This window comes from Crocuta crocuta, unplaced genomic scaffold (assembly GCF_008692635.1).
Source record: "Crocuta crocuta isolate KB4526 unplaced genomic scaffold, BGI_CrCroc_1.0 scaffold155, whole genome shotgun sequence".
NCBI lineage: Eukaryota > Metazoa > Chordata > Mammalia > Carnivora > Hyaenidae > Crocuta > Crocuta crocuta.
The window spans coordinates 755,670-772,381 of NW_027530365.1; the positions used below are offsets into that span (position 1 = coordinate 755,670).

Genomic DNA, 16,712 nt, shown 5'->3' on the forward strand with positions numbered 1-16,712 from the left:
TATAATTATCACATTGTTTTTCAAGGGAGTAGCATTTGAAACCTGTTTAAAAGATTTTAAGGTCCAACTATACTGATCATCTCCTCCTAAAATTTTTGTAATCTTATAAAAGATTGTAAGAACACTTATGCTTCAATATATAGTGCTAAGGTAAATACCAATACCTATCCATAAAAGAATTCCAAATTCATTTAATTTAACTAATTGAAAATTGTAAATTGTAGCTACAGTTACAGTTGCTTACTGATGCTTCAGTTCTTTTTGTACTTATCCTCTGGAAATCTGCTTGATGTTCTTTCATGCTATCACATGGCTAATTTAAACGTTGGACCTTTATTTTTTTGCTATTTTAGCAGGCTGTCTGATTTATACGTTTGAATATATTCCAGTTCTTAAAAATCATTAAGTACGTGTAGTAGTTAGTGTACACATTATACGAAAAGGTCTTGGGCACAGTGTCAACGTGAAGACGATTGAATAAACTTTGCCGGACCTGCCTCTGAGTAAGATTATCTCTCCAGCCAAAGACCAAAAGCTTGTTCTTGAAGATAAGTTTCATCTGGTTCCTACCCACTTTGAAAGGTATAGTGCAGCCCACACTGAATCCTTATTCAAACAACTTACAATATTCTTGGAAATATAGCTCAGATGTGTTTTCCAAACAGAAAAACTCCTATAACAGCAGCAAATCTTCTTGCTTATGAAATATCAGATGTCAGATTATTGCTTTCTTGGTCACGACTGCCATCGTTTCCCTGACACATAAGCCACAGTTATCCACCTGCGTCTACACGTAGGTATTCTGGTAGCTATTATTTTGGCTGCATTTTATTATCTAATTTGAATGTTGTAATCATCAAAATACTGAATTATTGAATAAATATTTGCAGTTTGGTTGAATGATAAAAATTTGAGGTGCTAAATAAGCAGATCATGATCTAGCAGAACTATTAAGGTTTGGTTACTACTGGTCACCCTATTTTCTCCAGATGCACATATACAATAGCAGGCAGGATTTTAAAGATATCCTTCTAAGACTCCCATCATCTGGTTATTCAGTAAAGGGACTTTGCAGATGGAATTACGGTTACTAATCAACTGACCTTAAAATAGGAAGGTAACCCCGAATTTTACAGGGGGACCCCAGGTAATTATATGGCCTCTTAACCAACAGAAGAGGAAGACAGAACAGTCACTCAGAGACATACAGTGGAAGGAGGAAAATGGTTGTGGCAGGAGGGGGCATCGGAGCAATTCCAAGAATAAGAAAGGCTCTTTATACCTCAATTTCTGAGATGTAGGGGTCCAAACGTAACCTGCAAGAGACCTCTTGGAGCTAAGGATGGCCCCCAGCTAACAGCCAGCAAAGAAACAGGGACTTCAGTCCTACATGCAAGGGTCTGAATTCAGCTAACAAACACCCTAAATGTGCTTAGAAACAGATTCTTTCAGAACCTCTCATAAGAGCCCAGCCAGTCGACGCTTTGATTTTACTCTTGTTAAATCTGGAAAAGAGAAACCAGCCTAACCACCCCAGACTTCCCACCTATAGAAATATGAGATAATAAATTCATATTGTTTAAGCTGCTAAATTTGTGCTAATTTGCTACAGCAGCAGTTGAAAACCACAGATACCAAATTAATCATTCAGTGATCTGGAGGAATAATGAAGTATACACAGCCTTAATACATATGCTTGTTTATCCATATCTAAATATGGTCTATGTTAAAATGTAAACTTTTGCGGTGCCTGGGTGGCTCAGTTGGTTAAGCATTCGACTCTGGATTTTGGCTCAGGTCATGACCTTGCAGTTCATGAGATGGAATCCCACATGGGACTCTGCACTGGCAGCCTGGAGCCTGCTTGGGATTCTCTATCTCCCTCTCTCTCTGCTCCTTCCCTGTGCGCATGCTCTCTCTCTATCTGTATCTCTCAAAACAAATAAACATTAAAAAAATAAAACGTAAACTTTGATTTTTTAATGGAAATGTCTCAGTGTTTCCTAATGTTTAGTTTCCTTTATACATAAATTGAACTTAAATTCATGGGGTAGAAAGAAATAGGTCATAGGAAGGAACTGATAACTTGCTTTGTTTGGCTCATGAATGTGCAATATAAAACTAAAGTAGATCAAGAATTTCTGAAGAGTAGGGACAACGTCTCATTTGTCTTCATATCTGTCTCCAGATGGAGGCATAGTAGACATCTAATAAATACTATTATTCTTGTATGTGTCAGCTTATCTTTTTGCTCTGACAAAAAAGTTTACTTTAAAAACTAAATTTTCTCTATTTTTTTCCTGTAGGTTATGCTTTCTAATCCAGTGCTAGAAAATCCAGTGAATTTGGAAGCAGCCCAAATGTTGATTAAAGATGAATCTCTGTACAAACAAATAGTTCTAAGACTTTTCAGCCAACCATCACAATGTAAGAAGTGCCTACTTATTGTTTTTTGCCAATTATTAATTATGCATTTATAGTAAACAAATGACCTAGCAAATAACTGTTACACAAGGGAATATTTTCTGTATCCATATTCAGTAATGAAATCATATTAAGATCTCTCCTACTGCACCGCTTTGTCAAGCTAGTCAGTCATCAAAAAGGCAATCAAAAGTTGTTTTTTAAAGATTATCAGAGATCATAAGCTTAGGACTTTTAAATGTTATGGTCATACGGATGGATGGTACCGACTGAAACTTATTTACCCGTCACAGAGACATGACATCTGATTTTAACCCTTTGATCTATAATGGATATTTCCCGGATTTCATCTGCAATACCCCAGATCTTACTGATCTGGAACTCCTTTCTTCTTGATTAGTAAGCAATATGTTCAGCTCTTTGTTCTGAAGAGTTCTTCCCCAATGTGTTCCTTCTAAGAGTCCATGTGGAAATGACACCTGAGGCTCTTGAATCTTTCTGCTCTATTGACCAGTGGTGTTTAAAAGGTATATATATATGTATGTATATATATATATGTATACATATATGTATGTATATATATGTATGTGTATATATGTATGTATATATATGTATGTGTATATATATGTATGTATATATGTATGTATATATGTATGTGTGTATATATGTATGTATATATATGTATGTGTATATATATGTATATATGTGTGTATATATGTATGTATATATATGTATGTGTATATATGTATGTATATATGTATGTGTATATGTATGTATGTATATATGTATGTGTATATGTATGTGTATATGTATGTATGTATATATGTATGTATATATGTATGTATATGTATGTGTATATATGTATGTATATATATGTATGTGTATATATATGTATGTATATATGTATGTGTATATGTATGTGTGTATATATGTATGTATATATATATGTATGTATATTTATATATATATACACACCTTTGTATATACCTATGTATATACCTTTGTTTTGCTCGCTCTCATCCTGCCAGTGACCTCATCATGACTTACTCCTTCATCTCCACTGCTCCCGTGTTCTCTGTGCAGTCAGCAGAGTAATGCTATTGGCTTCTTAGGACCAGAGGGATTTGCCACAAATGAGGGTTGGGCCTCTAGGGACAGTTCTTTCCTCTATGTCCTGCCCCTCCCCCTGCCAGCAGCCCACAGCAACCAAGTGTCATAGCTGGCATTCCTTCCCCAATTGCTGTTCAGACTCGCTCTGCCAGACTGAGCTCTCATGTAATTTTTGGTTCAGATGTCCACTCTTTCTTTTTCCGCTCCCCTTCTAGGGCCTGCCAGTTCATTAGCTAGGTCTGTGCAATGGTGACTGAGTTCATGTGCTCCTCCATAGGGCTTCTGGGTCTGGTGCAAATCACGCGGCGTTGAAAGGCATCTTTTTCAGTATCTTCAAACACATTGTGATAGTCGTGGAGTCCCTCAACCAATACGTGACAGTTTGGAAACTGGTTTATACACAGAGGAGCGCTCCTGCTTCCCTCTGACCGCATTGCTGACCTACTGGGCTGCGGCAGCATCCATAACTGTATCCTCCATACTCGGCTACTGTCTGTGGGATGAATGAATGAACAGTTTATATCACTTAACCCGCAGCGAGCCCTACAGTACTATCATTATAGAAAAAAGTTCTATAACAAAGCTATGTCCACAGTCTCGTAAGTGGAAATTTAAAAACTGGTTTTAAAGGATTTTCTATAGCAAATGATTCTGTGCAATAGATTTTAGGTTTGCCCTGCAAAAAGGAAGGCTGAGAAAAAGAACTGAAGAGTCCCTTCTTTTGTCCTCCCGCCTGGTAGCTGCCATCCTGCACTCCCTTCGGGTCTCCAGCCATGCCGTCACGTCAGACAGAAAGCTGCCCCAGTCCCCCGATCCCCCTGCACAGGAGTGACAGAGTGAATACAACTTGGGCAGGTTTTCACCGTAGTCTTTAGTTATGTTGGTGAAATATGTGGAAATCCAAGACAGTAAAAGGTTATCAGCTCGCCTGCCATCCCAGCCAGACTAGGAGTGGGGCCTGCGGTACCATAAAGACACGGACCTCCTGCAGCTTCAGAGGGAAAGAGCGTCTGTGATACAGCAGAGACAGCTGCTAAGGGGGAGGGAGGCGGGGGAGAAGTAGCAGAAAACTCATTCACTCTAAATTAGAGGGTTTTGAACTATGTGGATTTCTGTGCAAAACTGCATCCAGTGAGAATAAATTACTTGTAACACTTTTAAAAACATTTTTATTTTTATTTTTATTTTTTTGAGACAGAGAGAGACAGAGCACAAGTGGGGGAGGAGCAGAGAGAGAGGGAGACACAGAATCCGAAACAGGCTCCAGGCTCTGAGCTAGCTGTCAGCACAGAACCCAATGCGGGGCTCGAACCCACGAACCGTGAGATCATGACCTGAGCCGAAGTTGGACTCTGACTGAGCCACCCAGGCGCCCCTTAAAAACATTTTTAAATGTTTATTTATTTCTGAGAGAGATAGAGAGAGACAGAGCCTAAGACAGGGCTCATACTCATGAGCCATCAGATCATGACCTGACCTGAAGTCAGATGCTCAACCGACTAAGCCACCCAGGTGCCCCTACTTGTAACAACTTGAAAAAAATGTCTCACCAGAATGCTGCAAGAGTCATCTTTCATATTGTTTAAAAGATAAACAGTAATAAAGAGCTCTAGAAATAGCATAAAAGGAATTACCATAGTTTTAGGTAACACAAAATTGGAACAGATAATTGTATAAAAGAGAAACTCAGGAGGCAGTGAATTGTATCCTCTCTGGAGGCGTGGATTAGAGGCTAGAACTCCACCCTCAGTACCCAGTGTAGTGTCTGGTTGTAGGTATTGAATAAAAACTTGTAGAAAGAATGAATGAAAAAAAATGCAAGTAAACTTAGATCCTGATTTTACTTCATCATTTACAAAATGCTTTCACATGCACTTATTCATCTGACACTCAGCCTCTTCCGCAGGGAGGAAGCCGAGGGTCGCTGATGAAGTGGGTGGCCTAAGGCCACAGAGAGCAAGCTGCAGAGTCAGAGCTTCACCCACACCTTCCCCTTCCCCATGCCTCCGAATTTAATGGGATGAGCATAAAGTTATTCATTTGGGATCAAAGCAATAAAATTTCCCAATAAAGAATGAGAGAGCTGGCTTGGTAGCAGAACTTCTTGGGAGTTATCTAATCACAAACTTAAGGTGAACCACTAAACAGAAAGTACCCTTCCACTAGGTACGTGTTGTATGAAAACCCTACACTACTCTGGTGTGCTGGGCCCTCATCTCAGGTTACCTGCGTGCTCAATCTGGAGCATCATGTTCCCTGAGCTGAAGAAACTGTGTACATTTAGCTAATGGAAGAAATGATAAAAGGCAGCTGTAAAAGCTGTTTTCAAATATTTGGAGGATTTTCAGATAGAAAAGGGCAATTTCCTCTCTGTTGTTCGAAAACACTGAAGTAGCTACAATCAGTTCTACCTTCCCCAGGCCTACAAGGTTGTAGCCACTATTGTCCAGAATCCGCAGGCTTGGCCCTGCCTTGTGCCGGAACATACCTTGAATATATGGGGGACTTCTCCCTCATAATCAGTGGTCTGGAATCAATTTTGTTAGCCCAAGCCTAAGCCTGGTATTTGGTATGCAGACATGCAAATGCCTCTCATTCCCCAAACTTTCCATAACGTGATGTTTGTCTAGCCTGAACAGCTAGGTCTCAGGTCTCCGCCTTAGCGTATTGACGCTAAGCTCTGAGCTCAAACCCAGATGACGGAGGTCCCAGTGACCTTCCCAAATCCTGCCATCCTCATTTGGGCCTGGACGCTGTCTCTCTTACTGATAACAAGGCTGCTCATGTACCCCAGGCTGCCTGGGACAGTCCTGGTATAATTATTTCTAGCACCCCCTTTCACTCTGTGCTCTGGTTTGTACAACAAATTACAGAGACAGAGGCATCTGGCATCTCCAATTACTAAATTTTTTTCTCAGGTTCTGAAGTGTAAATTCACATGCTTTTTATTGGTGTCCCCTCATCATGTCATGCGATTTCAAATTTTTGACTAAGACGGTTACCACTTGACTCCTTTCGTCTTGATGATTTTCTTACTGTTTTTTCTTTTGCTCTCCTTGAGGTTTTATACTTAAGTTTCATTCTTTTATCACTATTTTAAAGGGTTTGGAAAGAGTGTACATAAAACCATTTATTCCTTCTTCCAAGTCAACCAGAACCCTTTCATATTTTTCTTTACAGTGAGAGATGACAGCCGTGAGTCACTTAAAGATCCAGATAAATTTATCAGGTAAGTTTTTCTTTAAAAACGTGTATTTATTTATTTTGAGAGAGAGAGAGAGTGCACACTCATGTGTGAGCAGGGAAGGGGCAGAGAGAGAGGGAGAGAGAGAATCCCAACCAGGCTATCAGTGCAAAGCCTAATGTGGGGCTTGAACACATGACGCTGGGATCATGACCTGAGCCTAAATCAAGAGTTGGATGCTCTCCCAACTGAGCCACACATGTGCCCCAGGTAAGTTTTTCTTTATATATTCTATGTCAGTTCCTTCTTTCCTTCCTTCCTTCCTTCCTTCCTTCCTTCCTTCCTCTCTCTTTCTTTCATCTCTACCCCCATTATGGGGCTCAAACTCATGACCTAGAGATCAAGAATTGCATGCTCTGCCAACTGAGCCAGCCAGGTGTCCCTCAATTTATTTACTAAAAGGACTATTGATTTAAACTGTTTATATTTTTTATCATAATTAAATGTTTGCTTTTATTTATTTATTTTCTTAAAGTTTGTTTATTTTTGAGAGAGAGAGAATACAAGCAGGGGAGGGGCAGAGAGAGAGGGAGGGATAGAATCCCAAGCAGGCTCTGTGCTGTCAGACACAGGACTCCATCTCACAATCCATGAGATCATGTCCTAAGCTGAAGTCAAGAGTCAGATGCTTAACCAGCTGAGCCAACCAGGTGTTCCAAATTTTCACTTTTTAACTTAGAAAAGGAAGTAGATCTCTTTTCCTCTTACAATGCTTTTTTTTTTTAATGTTGCTTTTGGGAAGAATGTGGAAAAGTGATTGAATTCTTTGTAGATTATTGAATTAAGATTGAATGTAATTATATGAATTTGCCTATTCCTTTTTCATTTTTTATTGTTGATAAAAAACATGTTATCAATATAATGAGCACAAACCATTTACAGATCACAAAAAGCCAAGCAATTTAGGAAAATATAAGGTTCCAGAGGAAAATGTTGAGAGGGATGATGTGATTGTATCCTTTAGGAGATAACATGTTTATTTATTTATTTTTAAGAGAGAGAGAGAAACAGAGCATGAGCATGGGAGGGACAGAGAGTGAGGGAGGCACAGAATCTGAAGCAGGCTCCAGGCTCCGAGCTGGCAGTCAGCACAGAGCCCCATGCAGGGCTCAAACTCACAAACTGTGAGATCATGACCTGAGTGGAAGTCAGACGCTTAACCAACTGAGCTACCCAGGTGCTCCTAGTTTCTAGTTTTTATGTAGAGTTTTACACTGAGGTCTCACAGAGGTCCTTCCAAAAGAGATGCTGCTCTTCGCATTGTCTGTCTAGCACCATATGCTAGGACTTTACACAACTTCATGAGCTAAAAGAATTAACCTGATTATAGAAATGAATTCCAGAGGTCCAGCCAGACAGTTAAGATCCTGTTTCCCAAAGATAAAGCAAAACATAGACAAAGTCTAGACAATTGAGTAGAATATAGTCAGGGGAATCCAGTTGATGTTCATTAATTAAAAATGGTTCAGGCTTGTGCTTATCATGTGGGAAGTTTGCACATGGGCTGTAGGATGCCACTTAACAAGATATAGGGCAGCTTCTAGAAGAACAGCTTCTGACTATTTAAAATACATTCACTGAGCATTTGCTCTGTGGTAGACACTGTGCTCCCATACTGAGGACACACATCTGAATAATACATAAGCTTTGATCTCGGGTGATTTATAATCCAGGATTGGAAGCTCTCCTCTGAAGAGAAGACAGTGCAGGGAGTGTGCCTGACTGTCAGTCCTGCAATACCATATAGGGAGTAACTTCTACCAAAGGATGTAGTTGGAAGGCCACAGGGCTAATACCAGGATCATGGTTGGGGGGAATGCTAAAGTCAGATGGGATCATATTTAAAATGAGTCATACTGGGGCTCCTGGGTGGCTTAGTCGGTTAAGCGTCCGACTTTCGCTTGGGTCATGATCTCGTGGTTTGTGGGTTTGAGCCCCGCGTCGGGCTCTGTGCTGACTGCCAGCTCGGAGCCTGGAGCCTGTTTCAGAGTCTGTGACTCCCTCTCTCTCTGACCCTCCCCTGCTCACGCTGTCTCTCTCTCTCTCTCTCCTAGAAATAAATAAAAAACATTAAATAAAATAAAATAAAATGAGTCATACTGAGTAGAAACTTCTTCCCCTGTAGCTTTTTTTTTTAAAGTCCTCCTTTAGAGGCTTAGACTTTTTCACCAAGTCACCTATCACTGGTACCTCCTCTGTTAAATGCAATCTAACATTCCTACTAATTCCATACCTACTAATTGTTTTATTACATTAAAACTTATAAGAAGTCCTATTATAGAGATAAGATCTGGATGTTGGAGGAGCACAGAGGAAGAAATATCTTCCTAAAGCTTGAGTGCCAGAGTAGGAGGAGGGGCATATAAAGACCAGCTTCCAGGAGAAGGTGATGCCTGGGGTGATTTCTAAAGGGAGAATAGGAATTCACATTCAGACCAGAGCAGAAGGACTTTCAGTAGCATGGAGATGTGAGAGAGCTTCTTTCCCCACCGCCTGACCCGAGGGAAAGTAATTTGACCTTCAGAATAAAAAGTAAAAGTGAATCCAGATGCCAGGGGCAACCAAAGTGTATCAGGACCTGAGGAACAAAGCCCGGGGGTGGGGGGGAGTGAGGGAGAAGGGGATTGGTTGCTAGATATCAAGAAAATGGAAGTGTCTTTTTGGACATGATTCTGCACACTTTTACTTGCATTAAAAGGAGGTGAAGGATGGGTTATGAAATATCATGTATGTTATTATCTGAGCTAAAGCTTCTGGAGAACTTGCTGCAGCTTCTACATCAGCACTTGCCGCTTCACCTTGCCCCTTTATGTTACAGAGGCAGCTGCTTTCCTTACACCCCCTGAACCAACCTCTGCCAGCTTCAAACTTGCTTCTGCAGCTTCCTCACCTCTCTCAGCCCTCGTGGAATGAAGCGAGTTAGTGCCGTGCTGTGGATTAGTCTTTATTTTAAGGGAATGTTGTGGCTGGGTAGATCTTCTGTCCAGACGATGAAGATTTTCTCCACATCAGTGTTAAGGCTGTTTTGCTTTCTGTCATTCCTGTGTTTACTGGAGTAGCACTTTTAATTTCCTTCAAGAACTTTTCCTTTGCCTTCACAAATTAGCTGTTTGGTTCAAGAGGCCTAGTTTCCAGCTTATCTCGGCTTTTGATACGCCTTCCTCACGAAGCTTAGTCATGTCTAGCTTCTGCTACTCTTCCTTTCACTTGAACACTTAGAGACCATTGTAGGGTTATTAGTTGGACTAATTTCGATATTGTTCTGTCACAGAATAGGGAGGCTGGAGGAGAGGGAGAGAGACAGGGGAACAGCCAGTGGGTGGAGTGGTCAGAACACGCACTTTTATCCATTTGCCATACTGCACAGGTGAGGTTCATGGCACCCCAAAACAATTACCGTGGTAACATCAAAGATCGCTGGTCACAGATCATTGTAACTAATATAATGAGAAAGTTAGAAATATTGTGAGAATTACCAAAATGTGACAAAGAGACAGGAAATGAGCAAAAGCTGGTGGAAAACTGGCACAGATTCGCTTGACAATTTGCTTCAAATTGAACAGAAACCTTCAATTTGCAAAAATTGCAGTATCTGAAAAGCACATTACAATGAGGTATGCCTGTAGTTCAAAATTTAAAATAAAAGTTTTTGAAGAAAAGTATTCAATTTTTTTCATTGAATAGAGAAAATGGGTATAGCTCCAAACTTCCAAAGTCTGATTCTAAAATCTGAGATTATTACAAGAAAGAAACATTATAGGCCATAATCTGTCATAAACACAGAAGCATAAAGCCTAATCAAAATATTAGCAAATTGAATCTACTGATACATTAAGAGTGGTAATACATCATGACTAAGAAGGCTTCATTTCAGGAAAGTCAGTTGGGTTAAAATTTAAAAATGAGTGTAACTCACTAAGTTAACCAAATAAAGGGAAAAACCATAAAATGATCTCAGTGAATCAGGAAAAAGTATTTGCTAAGATTTATCACCCATTCATGGTAAAAATCCTCACCAAACTAGGAATAGAGAAGAAATTCCTTATTCCAATGAAAGGAATCTATAAAAATCTAACAGCAAACTTCATACTTAAATGTGGAACGTTGAGTGCTTTCCTCCTGAATTTAATGAGACAAATATGTCTATTATCACTACTTCTATTCAGCACTGCACTAGAAGTCCTTGCCAGTGCAATGAAGCCAGGAAAAAAAGTTATGAAGTTTGGAAAGGAGGAAGTAAACCATCTTTGCTCACAGATAATGGAATCATATAATAGTAAAATCCAAATGAATATACAAAGCTTGAAAATTAATAAGTGAATTTAGCCAGGTCCCTGGATAGAAGATGAACATTTTAAAAAGCAACTGGGGTGTCTGGGTGGCTCAGTTGGCTAAGCAGCCAACTTCAGCTCAGGTCATGATCTCACAGTTTGTGAGTTCGAGCCCCACGTCTGGCTCTGTGCTGATGGCTCACAGCTTGGAGCCTGCTTTGGAAACCGTGTCTCCCTCTCTCTCTAACCCTCCCTTGCCCACACTCCGAGTCTCTCTCTCTCTCTGAAAAATAAATAAACATTAAAAAAAATTTTAAAGCAACTATATTTTTCTATACTAGCAATCAATACATAGAAATGGAAGTATTAGAAATGCCATTACAGTAGTATCAAAATGTAACAAAAGATGAATAAGACACCTATGCCAAAACCCATAAAATGTATCTGGGAGACATTTTCAAAGACTAAAGAAATAGATATACAATGTTTGTGACTTTGGAGAGACTGAATATTATTGCAATGTCAGTTCTTTCCAAATTCATGTATAGATTCAATTCAACCTCAGTCAAAATCTCAGCAGCTTTCCCCCCCCCAGAAATTAACAAGATGGTTTTAAAGTATATCTATAAATGCAACGGATTTAGGATAACAAGACAATCTTGAAGAAGAACAAAGAGGATTGACATTACCAAATATCGGGATTCACTGGAAAGTGAGAATAAATTTCAGTCTCATTGGATCTTTTTAGGTCGTATTCTTGTCCCTAAATAGTTACCATTGTCAGAAAGCCTTAGAGCCATCAGGACCTGGCTTACAGTCAGGGTGGAGGTCAGTCCTGTCAGACTGAATGGCATGTACATAAGGGGGAAGAATGGAATAGTTACTATTGGAGAGACAACCACAGTATCCACTGTGACACCCTTCACCTACATACTACTTTCACTGGACTGGAACCTTGGTATGTAAGAGTTGGACAAGCACAGGAGACAAATGAGTCTCTAGATAGGACTGCTTGCACACATACAGAAAACTGTGGTAAACTCAGGCTCAGCAGGGAGTTTCATATGATGGGGCCTCTGTATGTACAGATGAACAGTGGAAGAAACAGTTGGAAATGTCCAGATGCTAACACACCTCGAGTTCTATTTGAAAGTGTTTAGACTTCATCCTGTAGAATTTGGTCACTGAACATGGTCTTTAAGCAGAGGCACGATTCCCTGGAATAGGGAGAGACTGAGAAAAACAATTAGGAAACTGTTGAGAGTTTGCAAAAGAGAAACGATGAGGTACTTACTCAAGGCACTGTAGCTGACGCTGGGGGTTAAGGGATGCTAAACGCCCTGCCTGGCTCTTCCCATGGATGACTTCACTGAATGCTCACCAAACTGCTGGAGAAATGGCTTAATTTTATACATGAGGAAACAGGAGTGAAATAGTTATCTGCCTGGAGTCACACAGCTAACAAGTAGCAGTACCTGAGTGTTTACAGGCCAGATGATTCCAGAGCCTGTACTCTTAATCATGATGCTACATGACTAACTATCCAGAGATTGTAGGAGGTTTAATCAGTAGGCTTGGGTTATGGCTGGGATGTTGCATGAACTAGCACTACCATGACTCTCTCCTCCCCTTTAGGATCCTTTTTGTTTCCTTCACTGGCTCCTCTTAACTCTGAATTGGCTCCTGATCTTTCTTTTCTAAACACTTACTTACTCTTTCTATGTTTGTTTTCCCTAATGGCATCATCTATCAACCTTTATGTTGATTTGACCCAAATCTCTTATTTCCAGTCTCAGTTTCTCAGTCACACTCCTAAGGGTCATCACCTAAAACCCATGTTTAAATTTAAACCCATATATTACTTCGGACTCTCTAGATGCTTTCTGTTAATAGCAAAACTGACTGATCTGGGCTTTAGAAGAATATTTGACCCCCAGATTCCTCCACCTTTCACACCCTATCAAAAAACCAGTCTGGTCATTTCCTTAGCGTGTCAGAGGTTCGTCTCCTCCCTTTCACAGTCTCTGCCCCCACCCCCTCTTAGCTCTGTGTTTCTTGCCTAAATTTCTGCATCTGTTTCCTAACTTGTCTCCCTGCATTTAATCTCTCATATACTCCACCCTGCATAGTAAAGCCAGAAAAAAAACTCTTACTCACACACTCGTTTTATAATTTACTTGCCTTATTCGAGAACTTCTGATTGCTGTCTATCACCTAATAAATCAGATTACTGAACCGACTCTAACCCATTCTCTGCCTAAATCTGAAGACCCTGCATTGCCCAGTTTCAGCTATTTTGTCGAATTCCAATTGCTCTGAAATTGGAACTCTCCACTATAGTTAGTTATCTTATTATTGTCTCTTCCCTCATCATGGACTACATGTATGTGCACATGCGCACACCGTGCTCCTTCTCATCTGAGCTAGTGTTAATACTCTTCTCCTGGACTAAAACGCCTCCCTCTCTTCCAGGTTCATATCCTAAGTGACTCCTTCCCTAAAACCTCCAAAACAAAGTCACACCTCCTCTTCAACTCTTTTAGCTTACAGCTACTGCCAAAGAACTATCTGTCATTGTCATCTCCAAATGTCTGTGCTAAATGATGTAACACTTTACGTGTTAAATATAGAACTATTTTATTTGCTAATTTGGGTATATATTTTATTTTCCTGATAGGATAATAGGCTCTGATGTTCAGTTTAAAATTATAACTTCTACTTTTTCATATTCATAATGCCAATGATAATGCTCAGGAAATTGCTGTTCATTTTTCAAATTATAAACACATGTAGTTTGTATACTTCTCTGTAAACGTAGTAGCTTATCTGAATTATTATTAAAAGAGTTACTGTTCTCTTATTCTCTTTTACAGAATTGGAAATGCAAATTTTCTCAAATATTTAAGACATTCTGCTTTGTGTACTCAAACTATACTAAAGTCATACCTTTTTGAGGAATATTTTTAATTATGCTGGGGAAGAAAAGAAAGCCCCTGAAGGCTAACAGTTTGAAATTGAACAGGACACCACTGGGAAGGGAGAGGGTCATGGGTCGTCGTCAAACAGACAAAAAAAACAATGGAGACGATTGTGTCTAAAGATGGTGTATTTTTTTTTCACGAGACAGTGTGTTGACAGTTTCCTTCCTCTTGGGTCATTGTTGTCTGCTAAATGATCTGTGACAGCAAATTGATCACAAGCTTTTTCATGCAGGAGATATAATGCAGCCTTTCATTTTGTTACCTCTGTTGCCAAATGCCAAAGCATTTCGTTGGCAAAATTAATGTTAGTTTAATATGTCATTTAGTGCTGTAAAGCACCGCACACAGCTCTGGGTGCCATAACAGCAGAATTAGTTTATCTTCGCCCAGTTTCAGATTTCTACTTATGTGTGATTGCAAGAGCAATAACGCATTTGAAAAATGTTACTCTTAAAATTAGGTGTCTATAATTATCATTTAAATAAATGAATGCATTAAAGAATTTAGATATTGTACCATCCATTTCAAAATTGAGTCCGGTATTTACTTAAAGGTAGCTACAAATCACCTGGAAAAATTAACGCTGGTATACTTGTTCTAACTGAAAAGTTATTTCTTCTTCCAAAGAGCTAAGAACTTCAAAGAAAACAGACATAAGGTCTTTTATGTCTGATGCTCCAGCATCTACTTAAGGCAGTTAAGTGGTGATTTCACACATCTGAAAATATCCCAAAGTAGTGTTTTGTTGGTAGAGTGTTGAGGATCTCTGCAGTCAAAATGTTTGTACGAAAAAAAGTTGGAAATGTAGTTATTTAAGTGACTGTTTCACAGCTCCTGTTCAGTATTTTCTAACAATCTTTCCTCTACCATTAGAATAGAGTAATATTAGCACAGGGAAGGAAAAGTGCAGGCAAGGTTATTAGAAAAGAGTTGGGCTTTCCTCCTCTATGAAAATTTTGTGTGAAAATTTAACTGATCTCAATTCTGTTGTTTTATTTTTCCTCATAGTAAAAAGGAAATAAAGGCGATCTTAATAAAACTTGGCATAGATACTTAAGAAAACTGTTTATTGCAGAAAGAGAAATGTGCAACTATGATGCTTTTCTTGAAATTCTTTTTTTAAATATTAGTCATGAAAGGCAGATATCTTAAACCTATATTTTTCTTTTTATAAAAACACAGATGCACATTTTACACTTTGAAATGTTTGGCAAGATTTTCTTTTTGTGATTTGTGTTAGTGGAGACATTAACATGTGATCATTTATTAGAAATTGCAAATCAGTTTAATGTCTTATGGCAAGATATCATTATCTGAAACAGTCCAATCTGATAAAACAATTTTAAAAAGCAAACTTGCAAATACTCATTGTCTGATTTTTATGTATATTTTCAGGTCAACTAAGGCAATCTCATTTAATGATTACTACAGGACATGGTCTGGAATAGCCACATCCAAAGCCACAGGATATTATAGAAACCCATGTAAGGTGATCTAGCCTTATTTCATGTCCTTTTGGTATATATTAATCTCTTAATTATTCTCAACTTGTCTTGCTTCCAAAGACTAATTGACATATATTTGTAATCTGAAGGTGATAAAGCTCTCTGTTGCCTCTATATATGAATCATTCAACAACTATTAATTTAGTTCCTCTTTTGTATAAAGCCCTGGACTGCAGTCTCATTAACATCCAGAAGGAAAGATAGACATTTGGAGGGATAAAAGATGAAGTTCTCAGTCTCATGAGGCTTACTTTATTCCCTTCACTCCAAAAAGAAGCGTTCATAGCAAAAGGAGCCTTTTTGATTCTAAACACAATTATCCTCAAAGCCAGAGAAAGTATTAAGTAGACAACAAGGAAACATATGAGCCTAGGGCTTGCGGTGATCAGTCTAGGGAAGAATCGCCTGTTGCTATCATACATTAGGAGCCAAAAGGCAGAAAGGGAGAGCTGGACAATTTACCGGTCCCATTTAATTGAATCATTTGTATGCTGTTTCATTATTTGGATCCAAGTACGTTATCCAGTCTGTCCTGCTGAAATGGTGCATTCTGAAGTTACGCATGATTTCCTAACTCCCAGGCTCAGTGATTACCTTTTTTAGTTTTAAGTAGACTCCTTGCCCAGTGTAGGGCTCAAACTCACAACACTGACATCAAGAGTCACACCAACTAGGGCACCTGGGTGGCTCAGTCAGTTAAGTGTCTCACTTTGGCTCAGGTCATGATCTCACAGTTTGTGGGTTCCAGCCCTGCATCGGGCTCTGTGCTGACAGCTCAGAGCCTGGAGCTTGTTTTGGATTCTGTGTCTCCCTCTCTCTCTGACCCTCCCCTGTTCTCTCTCTCTCTCTCTCTCAAATAAATAAAACATTTTTTTTTAAGTTTAGAAAAAGTCGCACCAATTGAGGCAGCTAGGCACCCCAACCTTTTAGTCTTTATCTTACTTGTACTCTCATTTCCTATGCTCTCCTTGAGTTAGATACCATCATCCATGGTTTGCCTCCTTCCTCAATGCTCCTCTGCCTCTTTCTTTAGCAAAATGCTTTTTATTGGAAAAAGAGAGAGAGAGANGGTCATGATCTCACAGTTTGTGGGTTCCAGCCCTGCATCGGGCTCTGTGCTGACAGCTCAGAGCCTGGAGCTTGTTTTGGATTCTGTGTCTCCCTCTCTCTCTGACCC

The 16,712-nt window shown here is 39.4% G+C and overlaps 1 protein-coding gene across 11 annotated transcripts in view; it reads left to right on the top strand.

Moving 5' to 3' along the window:
- The window catches only part of UBE2U (ubiquitin conjugating enzyme E2 U), a 52,069-nt gene that overhangs the window by 11,254 nt on the left and 24,103 nt on the right, over positions 1-16,712 (top strand). For 8 of the 11 annotated variants that reach the window (XM_077766121.1, XM_077766115.1, XM_077766116.1 and 5 more), the window contains 3 exons: positions 2,307-2,427; positions 6,715-6,763; positions 15,426-15,514. In XM_077766121.1, the coding sequence (XP_077622247.1) occupies positions 2,307-2,427; positions 6,715-6,763; positions 15,426-15,514 (259 nt within the window). Of the gene's footprint in view, positions 1-2,306; positions 2,428-6,714; positions 6,764-15,425; positions 15,520-16,712 lie in introns of all 11 variants that reach the window. The other 3 variants (XM_077766118.1, XM_077766120.1, XM_077766117.1) reach the window with 1 other exon arrangement.